This window comes from Xyrauchen texanus, chromosome 42, assembly GCF_025860055.1.
Source record: "Xyrauchen texanus isolate HMW12.3.18 chromosome 42, RBS_HiC_50CHRs, whole genome shotgun sequence".
NCBI lineage: Eukaryota > Metazoa > Chordata > Actinopteri > Cypriniformes > Catostomidae > Xyrauchen > Xyrauchen texanus.
The window spans coordinates 15,687,960-15,706,296 of NC_068317.1; the positions used below are offsets into that span (position 1 = coordinate 15,687,960).

Here is an 18,337-nt window from a genome sequence, read left to right on the forward strand (position 1 = left end):
TTTTTAACTTGCACATTCCCTCTGTGTAGCGTTTATGCCCCTGTTAACTTGTGAAAAGTTGAATTACTGTTAAACATCTACAAATTGTGCTCTGACGGAAATGTGATCTGCTTGTTCAGATTTGACCATTGTAATCTTCTCAACCCTTAAAAAATGTAGTTCTACAAATGTAATTTTGAATGTATGTGAATATTGTATGTCTGATGCTCTGACTTGTAATTAATCTACACTGTAAAAATTAGAAAATGTGAAGTTGTTACCTTAAATAGGTACTTATATTTTATCTAGCCTTAAATTGAAAAAACTGCTTCATGTGGTAAAATATAAAGTAGCTGGTTTGATTAAAGTCAAAAAAATAATTAAACATGTCTGAATCAACCAAAAGGCATTAGTTTACACCAACAAAACTAATGTTTAATGGTTTGAGTGGGTAGAAATAGCTCCATAATGTAACAGTTGCACTTTTTACTGTGTAGGTTACCTGGCCAATCATTTTTTACTGTGTACGGTACAGCTATTGTTCACTCAGCAGGCTGTGCATTGCCGTAATGTTTTAGAGAGAATTAATGGATATTTTCAAATTATGCTGTAAAACCTTTTGCTTTATGTGGTAACTTCTAAATGAACTGTTTTGATTAAATTAAAAAAATTGTGTTTGCCATCACTGATCCTGATGGTTTCACTAACAAAACTAATTTAAAGGTTAGATCAAGTAGAAATAAGACTTTAAGGTAACAATTGCGCATTATCACTTTTTACGGAGTATACATAAGTAAACGTTGTTATACATTTAATACCTTTCATTTATAATTTATCTACCAGTGTGCTACGGCATTACATAAATTCACTTCTTTATGCATGGACTATAAACTTTATACTGTATACCTTTCACTATTTTCAGAGATCATGTTACACCCCATAAGAATTTTAATCAGATCTGAAGTAGTTCCCATAATGTAATCTTGACTGTGGTTTTGTTCCATTTCTTTAGTGATAAGCCCCAAACTGTGGCAGTGCAGATTGTCATGTGTTCTGTCCCATTCTTTCTCCCTATAGGTGATAACATCACTATGCTTACTACAGCTGACTGGTTGTTAAGTTCTAGTTCACAGTCCGCTGCAGGTTTGTGCAGTTCTGGTGCAACAATGAAAGGACAATACTTGGCGTTATATCTGAAATTATGCACTTGTTATGCATTCTTTTTGCCCTATGGCAAAGACAATTTTATGTAATTAGGTTCACAATTGTGAAAACCCAATTTGATCTACTTACGTTGCTTCAACTATTGTGCCTTTCATTTGGAATCTTGTTTGGCATTCTGTATTGTGTTCTGGTGAATCTGTTGAAAGCATGGTTTGACACTTTTTGGCTTTGATTCCAGACTGTCAATGAATGGTGCGGGCACGCGTAATGTGCATTTAGCGCTTTATTTGATATTCTGCAGGATGGTTATATGGTTATGTGTGGTATGTGATAAGACTTGACTGCGCTAGTTTTTGCATGCTCTGTGCCACTCTTTTCCTGTATCCCTTTAAGAGGGGTGGGGGATGTTAGTGTGCATTCAAACCACTCCCCATCAACATGTGTTTCCTTTGAGAGATGAGCATAGCTGCAACATGTTCGACATGACAAGCTGATGGCTACCTTAGCCATGAGGGATTTCAGTGGGCATGACTTGTACCCACATAGTGAATTTTGTTTTCATAAAAGTAAACCCTCCATCCCACCCCCTCCAGAGACAGAGATGGATTCATTTCAAAGATCCGGGCCTGTCTAAACGCTGTGAAATCGTCTCCGGGTTGCCCCCATTGTAGGTCGGAGCGGTTGTGTCAAACACATTTTGTACATCATGCATTGCCTTGACATATCAATTATGCTGCACGTCCATGCATTCCACAGTTTACTCCTGCCATTTAATTCCACCTTTTATGCCTGTTTTCCCTTGATGCTACACAAAACCTTTCTGGTAAGAAATCAAGTAACTAACTGTGAAATAATAAAGAAATATGCCACAAGAGGCTGTGCATTATAGTGAATTTACCACGGTAAGTTTTAGCCCGTGATAAAATCACTGCAACGCACAGGCTTGAAGTGACAACAGAAAAAGGATTAAAGACACAAATCTTCATTTAACAGTTATATCTATTAATAATATTTTTTGGAATAAACAAACTCATATAGTTCATTATCCAAGATTAACTGTTGGCTGTTTAGCACCTTGGTGCATTACTGGTGGCCATTTATAATCATTTTACAATGGCATTATCATTGTTAATCCAATCCGAATTTTGAGTAGAACGATCTGTTCTTAAAATCGTAGGCCATGTCCACGCTAATACGTTTTCATTTGAAAACTCATTGATTTCGGTACATTTTTGCCTCTCATTAACTTTAATGGAGTTTAAACTTTAAACTTTAATTTAAAGTTAATGGAAAGGTGTTTTTTTCCAGCGAAAACTGAGCATTTTTAAAATGCTCTCAATTACCGATGACATTAGGAAACTAAAAATGGATTTGTGTGCATGTAGGATGTAGGATTTAGGCCATGTCCACATTAATAAAAAACAAATTTGAAACCTCATTCATTTTGCTACGTTTATGCCTATTATTCACACTGTAATGGAATTTTCCTTCACAAAAAATGAATACTGCGTATCTTAAAAATGATAATGTAAGAAAACTGAAAACAGAGGAGTCAAACTGAAACAGATTAGTGTTGATGTGGCCTAAGTTTCAGGTTATGTCCGCACATTTAATAATTTATTTTTATTAAAAACGCATTGATTTTGCTATGTTTGCACCTCTCATCCACACTGGAAATGTGCTTTCCTCCACTGAAAATGTAGAATTTTGAAAGAATTTTGATTTGCTGTCCTTTACTGCACACTTTGGAAATGATCATGTTAGGAAGCTGAGCGTTTTTCAAACTCAAACAGATTAGTGTGTACGTGGCCTTAGAATAGAGGATTTGGCATTAACCAAAAGGTCAATTTCCATAAATAAAAAGTCCTTCTTCATTCTGTATTTATATGTACTATATTTGATGTTCTATTGCACTCTTAATTTGCTTTGTACAACACGTCAGTCTTGTTCCACAGAAGTAGATTGGAGAGGTTTGTGGATTTAAATAAGAGCATTCAGTATGGCTATTGTCCTTAAATCAACAGAAGAGCTGTGTGTATTGGAAAGGAAGTGTCCTTCTCTTATTTGTACAATAGATTAACGTTTAATTGTCGGCCTCTCCTGTGGGTTAGCCAAGACAGAAGTGTGGAAAACTGAATGCTCCATTTTCTTAATAGAAACCCCACTTCATTACATCACCCTTACAAAACCCGACCACCAAATGATTACTGTGATCCTTGCCACATTGGCAGCCAATTAAGTATATTAAGTATACAATTAAGTATTGTGACTTAACAAGCACAGGGACCTGAGTAAGGCTTTGAGTAGAGGGAGTGTGATTGAGTGGGCTAAAAAAATTGGGTAAGTGCTGTCACACAAATGCGGCTTTCCTTCTGTTCACAGTTAAAACAGAGCCAATGAGCAGCAGTGAAATCGCCACCCCTGTAGCAGACGGCTCTCTAGACGGCTTCTCAGGATCAGGTAAGACAAACACATTCACTCTGCTGGTGCGAAATGATCTCAGAAATGGGTTACTGATAAGCAGAGGCCCAGGAAGTGTCCCTGTGGCTGGAGCTCTAGTAGCGTGATGCACTGTCTTAGTTCCCATGCCAACAGCCGCTGAGTTATGACCCACCTGGCCCCCCTGCTCGGACCTAATCAAGTGACACCCTATCCCTGTGGCCCTCACACCCGATGTCAGTTTTCAGACTGTAGTAGAACACTGCAAATCCAAGACTCTGAAACTTTGAATAGCCTTCCAAAACCAGGGAATGCCAATTAATAATTAAAATAAATAAATACAAATAATTACATTTAATAGAGACAGAAAAAGACAGAGAATGTAAATTGACTGCTTATTTTTTCTTCTTTTCTAAAGAAAAGCACAACTGAGCATTCTGGAGTTCACTTGCATCGTGTCAAGAGTGTTATACTCTCAATGGTATATTTTCAAACTTAAACATACAAATTTAGGTAGATCTACTCTGTGTTATAAATGACTTACATTACTTACTAAGCAAATGCCAGAGAATGCGAGAACTCTTCATGGAGTATTACATTCCTGCTAATTTGTCTTTTTTCCCTACCTATTTGACTAAGTACATGATACCTTAATGTTAGACTCATATAAATCATGGCCGTGACTTCTATCTCTGACAGAATGAATGAAATTGAGTCATTTGAGACTTGTTTTATACTCGGGGGATGCAGCAGTGCAGTGGTTCACTGTTTGTCCAGGCCAGGTGCTGAAGTGTGGGGAAAAGACCTCTGTCTCAGGGTGTAGAGAATACAGTTACATCGAGCAAAATCTCCTTAACTAACCCTTATTTTAGATGTCACAGCCAATTACAAACACAGGCAAGAGCTTCGTAAAATGTGTAATATGCCCTCCCTAAAGAGAGACATCCGAACCCTACAAAGGGCAATGCACAAAAGTCCTAGGTTAATATTTAGCAATAAAAAATACTACTATTACTAATAATAATAATAATTATTATAAAAAATATTATTAGTTTAATTATTATTATTATTATTATTAAACTAATAATATTGTTGTTGTTATTAATAAATAATAACAAAAACATTATTATTAGATTATTAAATGTATATTAATACAATAATAATAATAATAATAATAATAATAATTATTATTATTATTATTATTACTACTATTATTATTAACATGAAATATTAAGGGTTTCTATTATGTTGCTTGAAAAGAAAAGTACCCTTAAAACCACTACAATTTGAGCCCATTATTCCACAGTTCCCAGACTGTAGTCCTGCATTCACTGGCACATCAAAAGCTCTCATATTGCTCTGTAGTGTTTGTGTGAGTTAACTGAGTGGCCCTCCACACCGTCATTAAAGGCTGGGAAGAAGGCTTCTTATAGTACTTACCTGTAATCAGGCCTGCTGATTTCTCATTGTACAGCGCACTTAAAGCCCTTCACTGACCGCTGCTATACATCATTCCCTGCTGTGTGTGTGTGTGTGTGTGTGTGTGTGTGTGTGTGTGTGTGTGTGTGTGTGTGTGTGTGTGTGTGTGTGTGTGTGTGTGTTTGGGCAGGTTTGGGTGGTGGACGTTTTTTTTAAGTTAAAACTGGTAATTACAAGGGTATTATGCTATAAATGTGGTTTATGAGGACATTTCTAGTGTCCCCATAATTCAAATCACTTAAAAATCATACTAAATAGTTTAAAATTTTTAATTTTTTTTATGTAAAAAGTTTTTTTTGTGAGGGTTAGGTTTAGGGGATAGAATCTATAGTTTGTACATTATAAAAATCATTATGTATATTGAGAGTGCTCATAAGGATAGCCGTATATATGTATACAGTCTGCAGAAAAACCTAACGTTTTACCTGATTATTTTCCTTCGTTATTGCTGTTAAATTTTAAATCCAAAATAAGGTTAGCGAAATAAATAGTGTTATGCTGTGTAATAACTGTTTCCTTAGATACCAGAAGTTCTGTTGGCAAAGAATAATATTTACCTTATTTTTTTAATGTTTGAATATGCTTGCCTCTTTTCTTTTTAACTCTCCACAGCCATTGGAACCAGTGGCTTCAGCCCAAGACAAACTCACCAGTTCTCTCCCCAGATTTACCCTTCCAAGTAAGGCTTCTTTTATTTTTCTTTAAAAAATAAGCAGCATCCAACTTCATTTGGGCCTTTAATTAGATCCGTCTGCCAGATCTTGGACTCTCCGGCTGCTTTGTTTTCATTGATGTCTGCAGCTTGCATACTCTAAAATCTGTTGTAATTGTTATCTTGCAAAAATTTCCCCAACTATTTAATATTCTTTTGCTATGTATATCAGCTGCTTAATGGCTATATTTTTCTTTATTTCAAAGCTTGGCCAAATATTTATTATTGAGTAGCAGAATTACAGAGAATTTTTCTCTGAGCAAATTTCACGATATGAGCTGTAGGGTAAAACAAAATTGTGTCTCCCTTTTCTCTTACTTTTGCTCTCAAATAGCAGACCTTATCCACACATTCTTCCAACTCCTTCCACCCAAAACATGGCCGCGTACGGACAGACGCAATACACCACAGGAATGCAGCAGGCTGCTGCCTATGGCACATATCCTCAGCCAGGCCAGCCCTATGGAATTCCAGCCTATGGTAACAACAGCAAGAGAAAGGGCATTTCAATTTATTGTCTCTGCTTAATGCTCTGTAATCCAGGTTTTCATTTGCTCCTCACTTAAACAGACATATGAAAAACCAAAATGTATCATGGTAACAAAAGTTGGCAAAATACCATAATTACTAATTGTATCATTAGTGTGTATTAAGCTTTCAGAACCTTAGTAATTAAAGTAACTTTCATTTTTGTTTTGTTTTATGACATTGGTGGATAATACCAAGTTCACTATGATATACATTTAAATACAGCTGAGTAGTCACAATAATGATTAAAACTGTGGTATTGTGGTGTAAACTATGTTAACTATGGTATTATTTTAAACCATTATTTAATGTTCATTGTCCATTTTAACACTTAACTAAAACTTAATTAGCAAGTTTAGTATTATACATAAAATGTACATACTGTAAGTAACAATGTGCTGATAACTATAATTTGGCTTACTCTGACCTCTGACCTCTGGCTTCTTTTCCCACCTTCAATTGAAATTAAGAACTCTTCTGACCTTTTGTTTTGCTTGTGCAAATTTCTTATTTTATGCTAGTTTGACAGATGTCAGAGATATGAAGAATTCAATTTGAAACAAGGCATTTGCAATGGAGCTTTGTTTGTCCAAGGGATTGAACGTTCTGAACCCTTTGCGAAAATATGTGCACAGATAATGTTGTTTAGGTAGAACAATCTCGAAAAACGCTCTAGAGAGTTCCGATGTTTGTTTGAATGGAAGCAAATTGCAAACCTGCATTGGGCCTGATTCAATCTAATCAAAAGTGAGTTTTGTTTTAACATTGACCAGCAAATTCTTGAAAGCCTTTGCTGTGATTAGTGCAAACTTTACATAACGCTTCAATGCAAAGTTAACGTTGTGATCTCTCGCTAGGGATGGGAAATTACAAGTTTTTGTAAATAAAAAAATTATTGTTGATATATTAAAAGTAATTTAAAAATGTATGTTCGATGATGGTTGTAAATAATTGAATAACAAATATTTCAGTCTTTAGGCCTAATATTTTTAAATTTTGGCTTTTAGATCTAATGTTAAATGGCTTTAATTACCAATTTATCCATTTAATAGAGGTACTGGTTGCTGATATTCGCCTACTTTGTATCGGATCGAAAAGAAAATAGGTGTTATCACCCATCCTTACCTTTAGCACCTCTACCAAAGTTTGAACCATGGCCCAGTTAGAACCAAGCCACCTATCTTTTACTTGATTGGAGAAAGTAACACTAAGAATTGTGCATCATACTGCTCTGGTGTCACTAACTGATTTAGGTCCATTGTGGGCAGGCATCAAGACAGAGGGTGGACTAACCCAGGCCCAGTCTCCAGGCCAGAGTGGCTTCCTTAGCTACAGTTCCAGTTTCTCCACGCCTCAGACAGGACAAGCACCCTACAGCTACCAGATGCAAGGTCAGGATCTCCCCTTTCCTTTTCTCTTTCCCTCCACTGATGGAGTGGCAAAATCGAGCCGTGATTCCTTTCTGGCCCCCTTCAAAAGACGACACAATTAATGGCAGACACAAACAATTCATAACATCCCCAAGCAGATGGTTGTATTGGTTTGTAGTTAGACACAGTCTTTTATGCATTAGGCCTGAAGAGAAACAGCACAGATGGAAAAAATAGATGGCTTTTCCCCACTTTAAGAACAGTCCTTTTCCCCATGGTTTGGCTTTTTGCTTGGCCATGGATGGTCTTAAGTATGTTTGCATTAGAGAGAACACCCGAGACTCTTTCAGGTCAATGCATGAAAGTCACACTTGCATACTGAGATTTAAATGTGCATAAGTTGAACTTTGTCACCCAGACAGTTTGTTTTTTTAGAAGACAGTGACAACGGCTCCAAAGCCACCAGTCTGTTTCTATCTTTCTCCTCTCTCTCACTCAGTGTTTTCCTTCAAGCCTCCAATAGTTTGCGCCAATTTGAGCTCTCTAATCTCCAAATAATGTGTGACCATAGAAACATCTCCATGTTTTTGAAGGCTCTCCAGAGCATAATAAATTATGTGAATAAATAAGCAAATAATGTGTCATCTGTGGTCTGTGGAAGCTTCTTTTCCATGCCTCATAAGTAAAAACTGCTGCTGATAATCATGCTTGAACAACAGGCCTATAAATGTTAGTGTCCCCAAACGACAGCAGTCTGAAGGCATGTTCATACTAAATCAAAAGAGACAAAATGTTACCCATGTCAAACACAATTTTTTGCACCAAAATCTATTTACCAAAAAGAGTCCAATGCCAAATTTTCTTGGAATGTTGAATATTTTGTCTCTCTCTTAAAATGTTATATATTCTTGGCAAAAAAAAAATGTAGCACACAAATGTAAAAAACAAATCGACTTCGAGAATCGAAAAATCGAGAAAATAAAGATGTTCATCACACCGTATTCAGATTTCAAAAATAGCTGTTTGACATCATTGACACCAAACGGCATTGGTTCTCTTCATGTGTTGTTACTGTACTCGGCAAAGCAGTTTGGATATTTAGAATGTAGGATGAGATTTGAAATGTAGAAAAGTATATGAAAGATTAAGATGAAGTTTAAGATTTTCTGTAAATAATTACTTAAATTCTGATATGTTCCGACAGACATTAAGATGAGTAAATAATTACAGATTTTACCATTTTGGGTGTGCTATTACTTTAACTCTGGTGTCTTCTGACAATGACAGTATGCATTGAGTTTGCTGCAAGTATAGGCCATCCTAAGGGACTAAAGTATCTTCAGTTCAATCTGCCATACATAGCCCACACAGTAATAAATACATTAGCTCCTAACTGCAACAGCAGATGACAGATGACTATTAACCAGGCCAGTCTGTCCCTACCGGCTTACTCTCAATGCCTCATCGATTGGGCAGGTCTGTGCTCGGAGAAAGAGCCTGAACATGGTGGCAGGCCTATACCCCCATCTATACGATACCAACTGCTATCCTATAACCCCAGCAGAGCCAGCCTGTACCCAGCTGTCAGAGGGAATACAATTAAATTCATGTTTCCACCCGCTCTTTCATGTCTAATAGGAAGGTGCTGGGTGTCTGTGATCTGGGTGTTCTTGGCTTAAAACTGTGAGATTTTGAAGTTGCAGACGGAGCACAGCAAAATGGAACTGAACGCAGGGATTTGAAATATGTGTTAAAAGTTGGACTATTTTTAACTTGACACTTATTTTTTTTTCAAAATCCAAATGTTAAATATATAAATGTACATATAGAAGTAACAAATCTAGATATTCTTGTTGACCACAGTAATCCATGTAATGTTGGGACTCTCCCTAGTGGAGATTTGATTTGCTACATTCCAATAAATGTTAAGACTTCTCAACTGTATTTCACTCAATACGTCCAAGCATACATTCTGAATTAATTGTCCACTTTCATACCTGTTTGTGCTTTGCTTCCTTTTCCATAAGCCTAATGGCTATACGGCATGAGTTGAGTGAGAGAGACAGGCTTCACTGATTTTCACTCAGAGTAGATGATAATTACAGCAACAATTGGGCCTCCCTCCATTCTGCAAACAGTGTGAGAGGAGCAGCAGACTGCTTTTAAAGAAGTGCATCTGGACTTGATCGCTTGCTCCCTAGAGACGCCTACAAAACTTCTGCTACAAATATTGTGCACTGATGATAGACATAGCCCATGGCAAGAGGACTGATCAAGCACAGCAAATGGACTCCCAATTGGAGAGGCCATAAGGAGAGCCAGTGTCTCGTCTTGACTGAACTAACTGGAGCAAGACAAAGTGAAAGGGGGGTGGAACGACCAGCATGGAGTCATTCTTTAGGGACTGGAGGGGATCTTGCTTGGCTTTTATGTGGTTCCATAATCTCTGGAGTCAACTTCTATACTACAACTCCTGGCTTTTATGACTTTTTGAACTGTGAATTTAGCTAATTTGTTGTGCAAAAGGGTTTGATGTGTCCTGCCTAATGTGAGATGTGAGGGCCCAAGTCTGTAGAGGTCAGAACAGAACAATTTCTGTTCTGAAGAGAAGAAAGAAGGAAAGAAAGAAAGAAAGAAAGAAAGAAAGAAAGAAAGAAAGACATATCTTTCAGAGTTTAATTCTGCTTGTTTTGCTGAACAAATGTGCATTTATGCTTTTATATTAACACATTTAGTTAATGTTGGGGCCATTTCAAATTGATAAGTTTGTTCAGTGATAACTTAAGTCTCTAGAGAACCTATGAGGTTCCTCTTGCAACCTTTTTGAAAACGTGGGACTTCAGAGACTGTTAATGTTAGTTAGCAAACAAAAACTGCTGGGAAAATGCTTACAACAACCATCACTGACAATGTTGGTTTTGAAAAAGAAGATTTAAACCTGAATTGTTCTGAGGTCCCTTTAGAAGCAATTAGGAAAGCATTGGAGACTTCACTTACCTTAAGGCTATCTCAGTCCCCTATAACCCATGTCATGTATGTTATTAAGTCATTAGATGTTATCTCTCCATAGAGAGACATAATTAGCTAGAAAATGCTTCTTTGGAGCAGCTTGAAAAGCAGATAGATATGCATATTCATTAAGGCAGGATGTCAGGTAAAAAGACCACCCTCTAACACACAAGAGTAGCACTCTTTCTATCATTGTAAAGGTAGCAATGGATGAAATAATAGACCTGACCCCCTTTACTTTTTAATTAAAAAACCTGAGGCCTCCTGCTTTTCATATTTTTCTCTAAATGTTATCTTATATGTATCTAACTAGAGTTTTAGAAGAGATCTCAACAATGTCTCAAACTGTATACAGATTTTCCAAGATACCAAGGGGCCGGGGTGAGAGGGGGCCAGCAACGGTCAACCAAAAGAAACCATAAAAATGAAAGATTCACTAATGTATTGTGGCCTGTAAAATCTGCAATTTTTGCATGTGCTCTCTCCTCTGGTTTAGTGCCCGATTCACTAAAGAAATAATGCATATCAGGCAACGGTGCAAAAGCGCCCACAAAATCGTGCTAAATGCAATTTTCACAAGCAATTCTGATCTTGTGGTCCAATTCTGAGCACTATATAACGAAGGAACAAGCAGACCACCGTATTAGACACACCCTGCTGGGACTGTACAACATCACTTTGATTCAGACACCTGGATCATCTCTTAAGCATGCAGAACGTGTGCTTGACAGCACCGCACATCTGGATAAATGCTAGGTTATAACGCTTTTCTCCATCATTTGATGATTATTTGATTAATTGTACATAATGCACACAAATGTCTCTTTGACTTTAAATAAAAATCATTTTACCGCCTACTTTCATTTGCCAGTAATAGCACAATCTAAATTGCTCCATGCAATTTCTGTGAATGACGTGCAATTTTCAATGAGCCTAATTTACATAGAAAGGAGGCGTGTTTGCGTGGATAGGAATGACAGTGACTTCAATTAAATAATCAAGACGCAGCGCAATTTCAATGCTGATTGTGCCTGCTAAAATAGATTGTGGGTCATTAGTGAATATGATACAGGTTTTAGCACTGAAATACCACGCTCAAAAGTGGCGCAACTGTTTAGTGAATCTGCCCCAGATATATTATTATGAACTCAAGAAACATTTCTAATCAAATTCTCCCAAGACCTATTTATCTGAGCTATACTGTCCACTTCATAGTGCTGTTTCATTACTGTACGACAACCATTATGGTTTCTCCTAAGGAATTCTATGAGAAAAATCTGAGACAAACTTGATGCTTAATTGAATTCTCAGTTATGTTTAACTAAAGTCTTGATAGCTATTAAAGAGCAAAATCTGAGCAAGAAAATTGACATTACAGCTCCATCATTTAATTGTTTTATTTTTTGTACAATGCAGAAAAGAATCACTTGAAAACAAGACTTAATGTCTATCACATCAGATTAGAACTTACTGTGCTTTTTTCATTTTGTCTTGCTGCATTTGTAGATAACTCACCATAATGTCTTGCACTCATAGGAGGCAGTTTTACAACAACTTCAGGGCTGTATGCTGGAAGCAATTCCCTCACAAACTCAACTGGATTCAATAGTACACAACAGGTAGCTGAAATTAAATTTTCATCTCTGAAATCTCTGACTATCTAGTCTGTAGTGCATGGTGAAATTATATTTCCTATGTCTCAACTCTAGCCTGTCATTCAGTATTTTCTCCTACCTCCTGGAAGCCTTTATAGAACATGTGTATGCTTGCATTATTCAGATGATATGAATCATTCTAAATGTCTCTACCACTGTATGCAAGGATTACCTCTTGCTCTATGTGCCTATGAATTATGCCACAAGGAGAGTAAAAAAAGTGAAGACAGATCACTGTCCAGATGTAGCACACTGGAGACATATGTTCACATTTACGTTTTGGAATCTGCACTGTAAAGTAGCAGCGTTGCGGTGCGGCCATCTCACATTACGGCCTTGATGTCTTTTTGCAGGAATACCCCTCCTACCCAGCCTTCGGGCAGAGTCAGTATGCGCAATATTACAACAGTAGCCCCTACACCTCTCCCTACATGACCAGTAACAACACCAGCCCCACCACACCCTCCACTACTGCCACCTACACCCTACAGGAGCCTCCATCAGCGATCACCAGCCAGGTCCTCTCAGAGCAACCTGCAGGTAAATGGGTTTTGCAAATTAATTGAGGTATGGCAATTGGAAAACTGCATGCTGTTGACGTGATTTGGTGAAATGAAACCCTGGTGGTGAAACTTTGTAGCTCATTGCCGTTATAGTGTTTAAGATGCACTCAATATACTGTATTTATATTATACATTTTAAATCACAGAATATATATAGTGTGGCTGACAGCAAATAATACAATGACATCAGGAACTGAAAACTGTTTTTGAGTGATGCCGCATCTATACCACTAGGTATTAAGCCCAAAGTATACTTTGGTCAGACGTGCTCGAGCACTGAACACGTGCAGCCCGACTTTTCTAACCGTCCGTTTTTGTACCTTTTAAGCCCAGAAATAGTTGTGTACTCAATTTTTTGAAGTGTGACTAATGTGACTATTCTGCACTTTCCTAAAGTACTATATTGCTCTACAAAGGGAGATACTTTTTTTATCAGGCACTAAAAAACTGAATAAAGGCTGAGCTCATTATAAATGATTTATTTTACCATCTCTACTTGCCTGTTAATTTATTATTCAGTTAAACACTCAACAAGAAAAATTATAGAACTTTTAATATGTGTTGCAAAGAGGGCGAGTTTCCTTATTTTATTCTCAAAACATTACCCGATTACATGCTAAAAGGGTCATGATGCGAGTCTCATCAATGGTTTGACTTTCCATTCAGCACACGACTGAATAACACAGGCTGCATGACTATGATAAATGATTACTGCAAGAGTTAGATTAACATACAGGTGTGAAGGGACTTCAACGTTTCTAAATTGCACAAATAAAAAATACATATTCATATTAGTCTCTTGCTTGCTATTGCTCACGTGTCAATGATTGCCCCCCTCCACGTGTCAATGATCCCTTTTATGTTTAATTTCATCCCTGAGAAGGTTTACCTGCAAACTTAATAGCACCAAACATCAAAAGCAGCCTCAAGAATGGACACAGAGTAGCCATATAACACTTTTCCATGAGCAGAATATTGCATTAGAGATTGCTAAGTTTGTTCAAAGGGAGTTAGAAAGAGTGCACTCACATGCATGGTTGCCAGATTGCACAAAATAATTATGACATTAGGCGAAATATTTCCAATCTGTTATTGGAAATATCCAAGTATTCCAAGTATAAATCTCAAATTGGAGATTGTTGCGTCTCTTATCTGGCAACCCTGAGCATGTCAAACACTTTGGAGGGGCGTTAGGTTCCAATGCAAGATAACTGAAATATCCAATGAAAAAAAAACGCTTTTAGGATAAATGATTAAACCATGTGGAGAGCCGGATCCAGCTCGTGGGCCATAAGTTGCCCAGGTCTGCTTTAGGCTTTAGTGGAACATAAGCATGAATTTTATTGAGTGCACCTTACAATTTGTTGTTCAGTTCATGTAGTTTAAGCAGTAGAGCTTGGTGCTAGCAATGGCAAGCCTGTGGGTTAGATTCCCAGGGAAAATTCTAAACTGTAAGATGTATACCTTGAATAAAAGCATCAGGCAAATACCTATATTTAAATGTACATTTTCTCATTATTTAAGCAGTATTGAATGAACAAGTGAGCCATTGCAATGAATATCAGTGCCACTGTAATTTGGATGTGAGTACAAGGATATCACAGCCTTGCTGATGCTCAGTATAACAAATCCATGTGTGATATTGCTTTTATACAACAGTTCTATAGACAGTAAGTTTATATAGAGTAACATAAAATGGGCAGTTAATAGGTTTCTGTTTGCCTCGCCAACAAATTGTTTTATGTTTGCATCTGCAACGAAAATAGTTACAGAAGAATCCAAAGCAAGATGAACTATTTCATGTTGCAGAGCAGCGAGACATACCTGTTCAATTTTACTGGAGGGTTTCAGCTTGGCCTTTTGAAATAGAAGACCAGAACAACTGTTGTATAATTTGAATGATTTTGAACACACTTTCGTTTCCAATAGCTTTAACTTTCTTCTTACATTTGCCTTCTCATGCAGTTACTGTGAGCATTGACGTTATGTCCACCACACCCCCATTCCCATTAGAATAGTCTGAATGGTATCGGGGGTATGAACTGATCCGATAAAGAGCAAATTAGAGCATTTGGGAAGTAACTACTGGATGAGATAAACAGATCCAACCGCAATGTTGAATTGTGAAGGTGAAAGCCTTTTTTATTTACCCCTTTTGATATACTTTTTGCATTTCTTTTTTCCTGCAGGAGAGTACAGTACAATCCACAGTCCATCAACCCCCATTAAAGATTCAGATTCAGATCGATTGCGTCGGGCCGCAGATGGAAAGTCACGTGGCCGTGGAAGAAGGAACAACAACCCATCCCCACCTCCTGACTCTGACCTTGAGGTATTGGACCGCTGCCTCTCTTTCAATGAGTCTCAGGCAGGCTGGAATAGGAGAGTTAGAATTAATTATGAAACTTTAATTATGTAGAATCAGGGCTTTCAACCAGGAGTCCGTGAAGGTACTGCAGGCAAAAGCTTTATAACATGTAATAATGTTGGTTCACGATTTTAATTAAGTTTTACAACAGAGAAAAAGTTCATATTTTGGAACTTTGTTGGTTGTTTTGTACCCAAATCAGTTTGTTCTAAGCAGAGAATTTTTAGTACCACATTAGTTATCTTTTCATATTTGATCTGCATAGTTTCGTTAACATAAGCTGAACCTCAAGAAGGTTTTGCCCCCATTAGCAAGCTGAGATCATAGCATGTTAACAAATCTAGTTAATTAGTTTGTTGCTATTGATTGTGTTAATGCATTGAGGACAAGAGATGGATAGTCTGCTGGTGGTTCTTCCAGCAGTTGTGGGGTGGGATGGTGACCATCATTGCTGAATATCAACAGATCCCAGAGCGCATAAATCTGCGCACCCTTCTTATTGACAATCAGATCATCTTGCATGCTGAGAGAGCCATTGATTTTGCTCTTTCTTTTCCCAGCGCGTGTTCATTTGGGACTTGGATGAAACAATCATCGTTTTCCATTCCTTGCTCACAGGATCTTACGCCAACAGATTCGGCAGGGTGAGTGAAGTATTTTAACAGCAAACATAGGCAAATATTGCGACAAAGTTTAGAAAAACATACAGAAAGAGAGTGGGACTGTTTGGGTACAGCTTCGAGGAACTCTCGGCATTCAGGTAACTGTTTCTTTTTTTTAATAAGACCAACGAGGCCTCACAGGCATTTAGCTAGGACTGCAGCTGTCTGAGTTATGTGGCTGGTACAGGCGTGGATTACAAACCAGTTGCACAGAGAATGTCCATTGACACTTCTTAAGGGGTTTTTATCCTTCATAAATGCATCATTGTTAGGTTTAATTAAGTGTTTGCCCTTTAAGTGGGGTTAGTCTGTTATAGCATAAAGAAAAATGATCTTTAGTGTTGGACTTCATTATATTATACAAGAATTATAGTGTAGTTACATTATTCAAACTGGTCTTATTAAGGCTTACTACCAAATTTAGCAAGTTCAAAAGGGTTTTGAATATGAAATGAGAACTAGTTTACTTCTGCTGTCATTGTATTTGTTATTTTATATACAGTAAACCATTATAGGCTATATCTGAACTTTCAAAACAAACAATTTGGGAAGTATGCCAATCTAAAATTCTCAGGCTTTGTCAATGATCTCATGGCTTTATTTTACTTGGGGGCAAGTGCTCCCCTAATAAACCAAATTACAATAAAAAAATTAAATAAATATAAAAGATTTTATTGCAGTTTTAATCTGAATTCAGTATGCATGTGTTTTTGAATTGTGTCTGAAGAATGTAGAATACTGCTTTCTTTTTTGAGGGAATAAATCACAAAGCTGGCACTTCTTGGCGAGGGTTCTTGAAGGGTTTTTCTTTGTGCTGAGTGTAGATGACAGCAGCGCTCATATGTCAGTGAAACGGGGCCTGTCGGCTGGTTTGTTCTCTTTGTTCCTCAGGCAGGGTGTTTGATGAAGGTGGTGTTTTGTTTTAAGGGTGAGGGAGGACTGGCCCTCGACCCTGCACTGTTTATTTACTTTATCTCGGCTGAGCATGCTGGGTAAAGAAGCGAAACTCTGAGAGTGCTTCAACGTCTTGGCGTCTGTTCTCATACACTCACACACACACTTTAGTTGAGCCCATTCTTCAGTGCATCCTTCTGATTTTAACCAATCATCAATTATAATGTGACAGCAAGCCCCCATCTTTCTTTCTTTCTTTCTTTCTTTCTTCATTTTTATATTGTATTGCTTGCTTTACTTTTTCACCTTCCTTCCTTTCTTTCTTTTTTCGCTTCCTTCCTTCCATGTTTGCTTACTTGATTTCCCTTTCTTTCTTTTCTTTCTTCCCCTCACTTCCTCTCTCCCTTTATCACTTTCCCTCGCTCTCTCTTTCACAAAATCTGATTACACATTGCCCTCCTACCAGAAATATGCTTATCCCATCTACTCTGCTACATCACAAACCACATAATGCTCTCTTAAATCATATCAACACACTCATCTCAAACCCTTACTTTAAAATCCAAGGTGCTTCACATTTCTCAGATATGAGCCTTATATGACATAAACAGTAAGAAAACCCACTGAAATGCATTTCTTCCAGGGAGGCCGTTGAAGAAGAGCTCTATAAATAGAGCTATGCAGGAGAGCTCACTGCTGTGGTTATCAGTTATCCTAATTGGCATTAGAGCAGCTCGCTCCCATAAAGTTGATGGCTCAGGCCAGCTGTGTGGCCATCAGCCTGAAGGGAAAGATTTGGGAGGGTGTTGGAGGGGAGGACTTGGCATCTTTTGGGTGGCACTGATGTGTGGGGACAGCTGAAGACCCTCAGGCACTCTGGCCTGCTTGTATTCTTAACTCTCCTGCTGAATGATTGTTTAGATTTAATTGGAGAGGATTCGTCAGGCCAGAGAAGTGCACTTTGCATACCTCTCACCACCAAACCTTCTTTTATTAACTGTCAGATATATACGCAGGTGTTTATATTAAGTTGACTGACTGGCAGACTGAAAATAGATAGGAAGTTTGGAGTATTCAAACATGAGTGCTTTACAAAGAAAGGATCTAGTTTATACTCTATACTGTATCTAAAAGTAATTATGTTCATATCTAAAAGTCACACTATTTGTTTGACATACATTTTTTATTTACTTAATTTGCATCATGAAATATACTAATTTGTATAGCTTTTATAGGCAGGTTTCAAGATCCAAAAGTGTGTGAAGATTTTCTTTAAAACCTCATCAGTGGCATTGCTGGTGTTCTGTTCTACTTGTGTGGTTTCCCCTCCCGCTGTCCACAGTTAAACATTTTCATTGTTGAGTGTGACATGTAATCAGTAAAAAGCTCAGCCGTTTCTTCAGGTGGCTTTAAGCTCTAATCCCTGAAGCAGAGCTCTCTGACTCAGCATGGCCGTACAGACACTGGAATAAATCCCTTCCTTCATTCCTCCTCCGCTTTCCACTTTCCCTCGCA

At 37.6% G+C, this 18,337-nt stretch overlaps 1 protein-coding gene across 9 annotated transcripts in view; it reads left to right on the plus strand.

Annotated features, from left to right (window-relative positions):
- The window catches only part of LOC127635347 (eyes absent homolog 1-like), a 47,028-nt gene that overhangs the window by 7,819 nt on the left and 20,872 nt on the right, over nucleotides 1-18,337 (plus strand). For 4 of the 9 annotated variants that reach the window (XM_052115309.1, XM_052115310.1, XM_052115311.1 and 1 more), the window contains 9 exons: nucleotides 1,057-1,122; nucleotides 3,526-3,603; nucleotides 5,674-5,740; nucleotides 6,108-6,253; nucleotides 7,555-7,692; nucleotides 12,217-12,299; nucleotides 12,689-12,875; nucleotides 15,088-15,230; nucleotides 15,827-15,910. In XM_052115309.1, the coding sequence (XP_051971269.1) occupies nucleotides 1,057-1,122; nucleotides 3,526-3,603; nucleotides 5,674-5,740; nucleotides 6,108-6,253; nucleotides 7,555-7,692; nucleotides 12,217-12,299; nucleotides 12,689-12,875; nucleotides 15,088-15,230; nucleotides 15,827-15,910 (992 nt within the window). The remainder of the gene's footprint in view (nucleotides 1-1,056; nucleotides 1,123-3,525; nucleotides 3,604-5,673; nucleotides 5,741-6,107; nucleotides 6,254-7,554; nucleotides 7,693-12,216; nucleotides 12,300-12,688; nucleotides 12,876-15,087; nucleotides 15,231-15,826; nucleotides 15,911-18,337) is intronic. The other 5 variants (XM_052115315.1, XM_052115314.1, XM_052115316.1 and 2 more) reach the window with 5 other exon arrangements.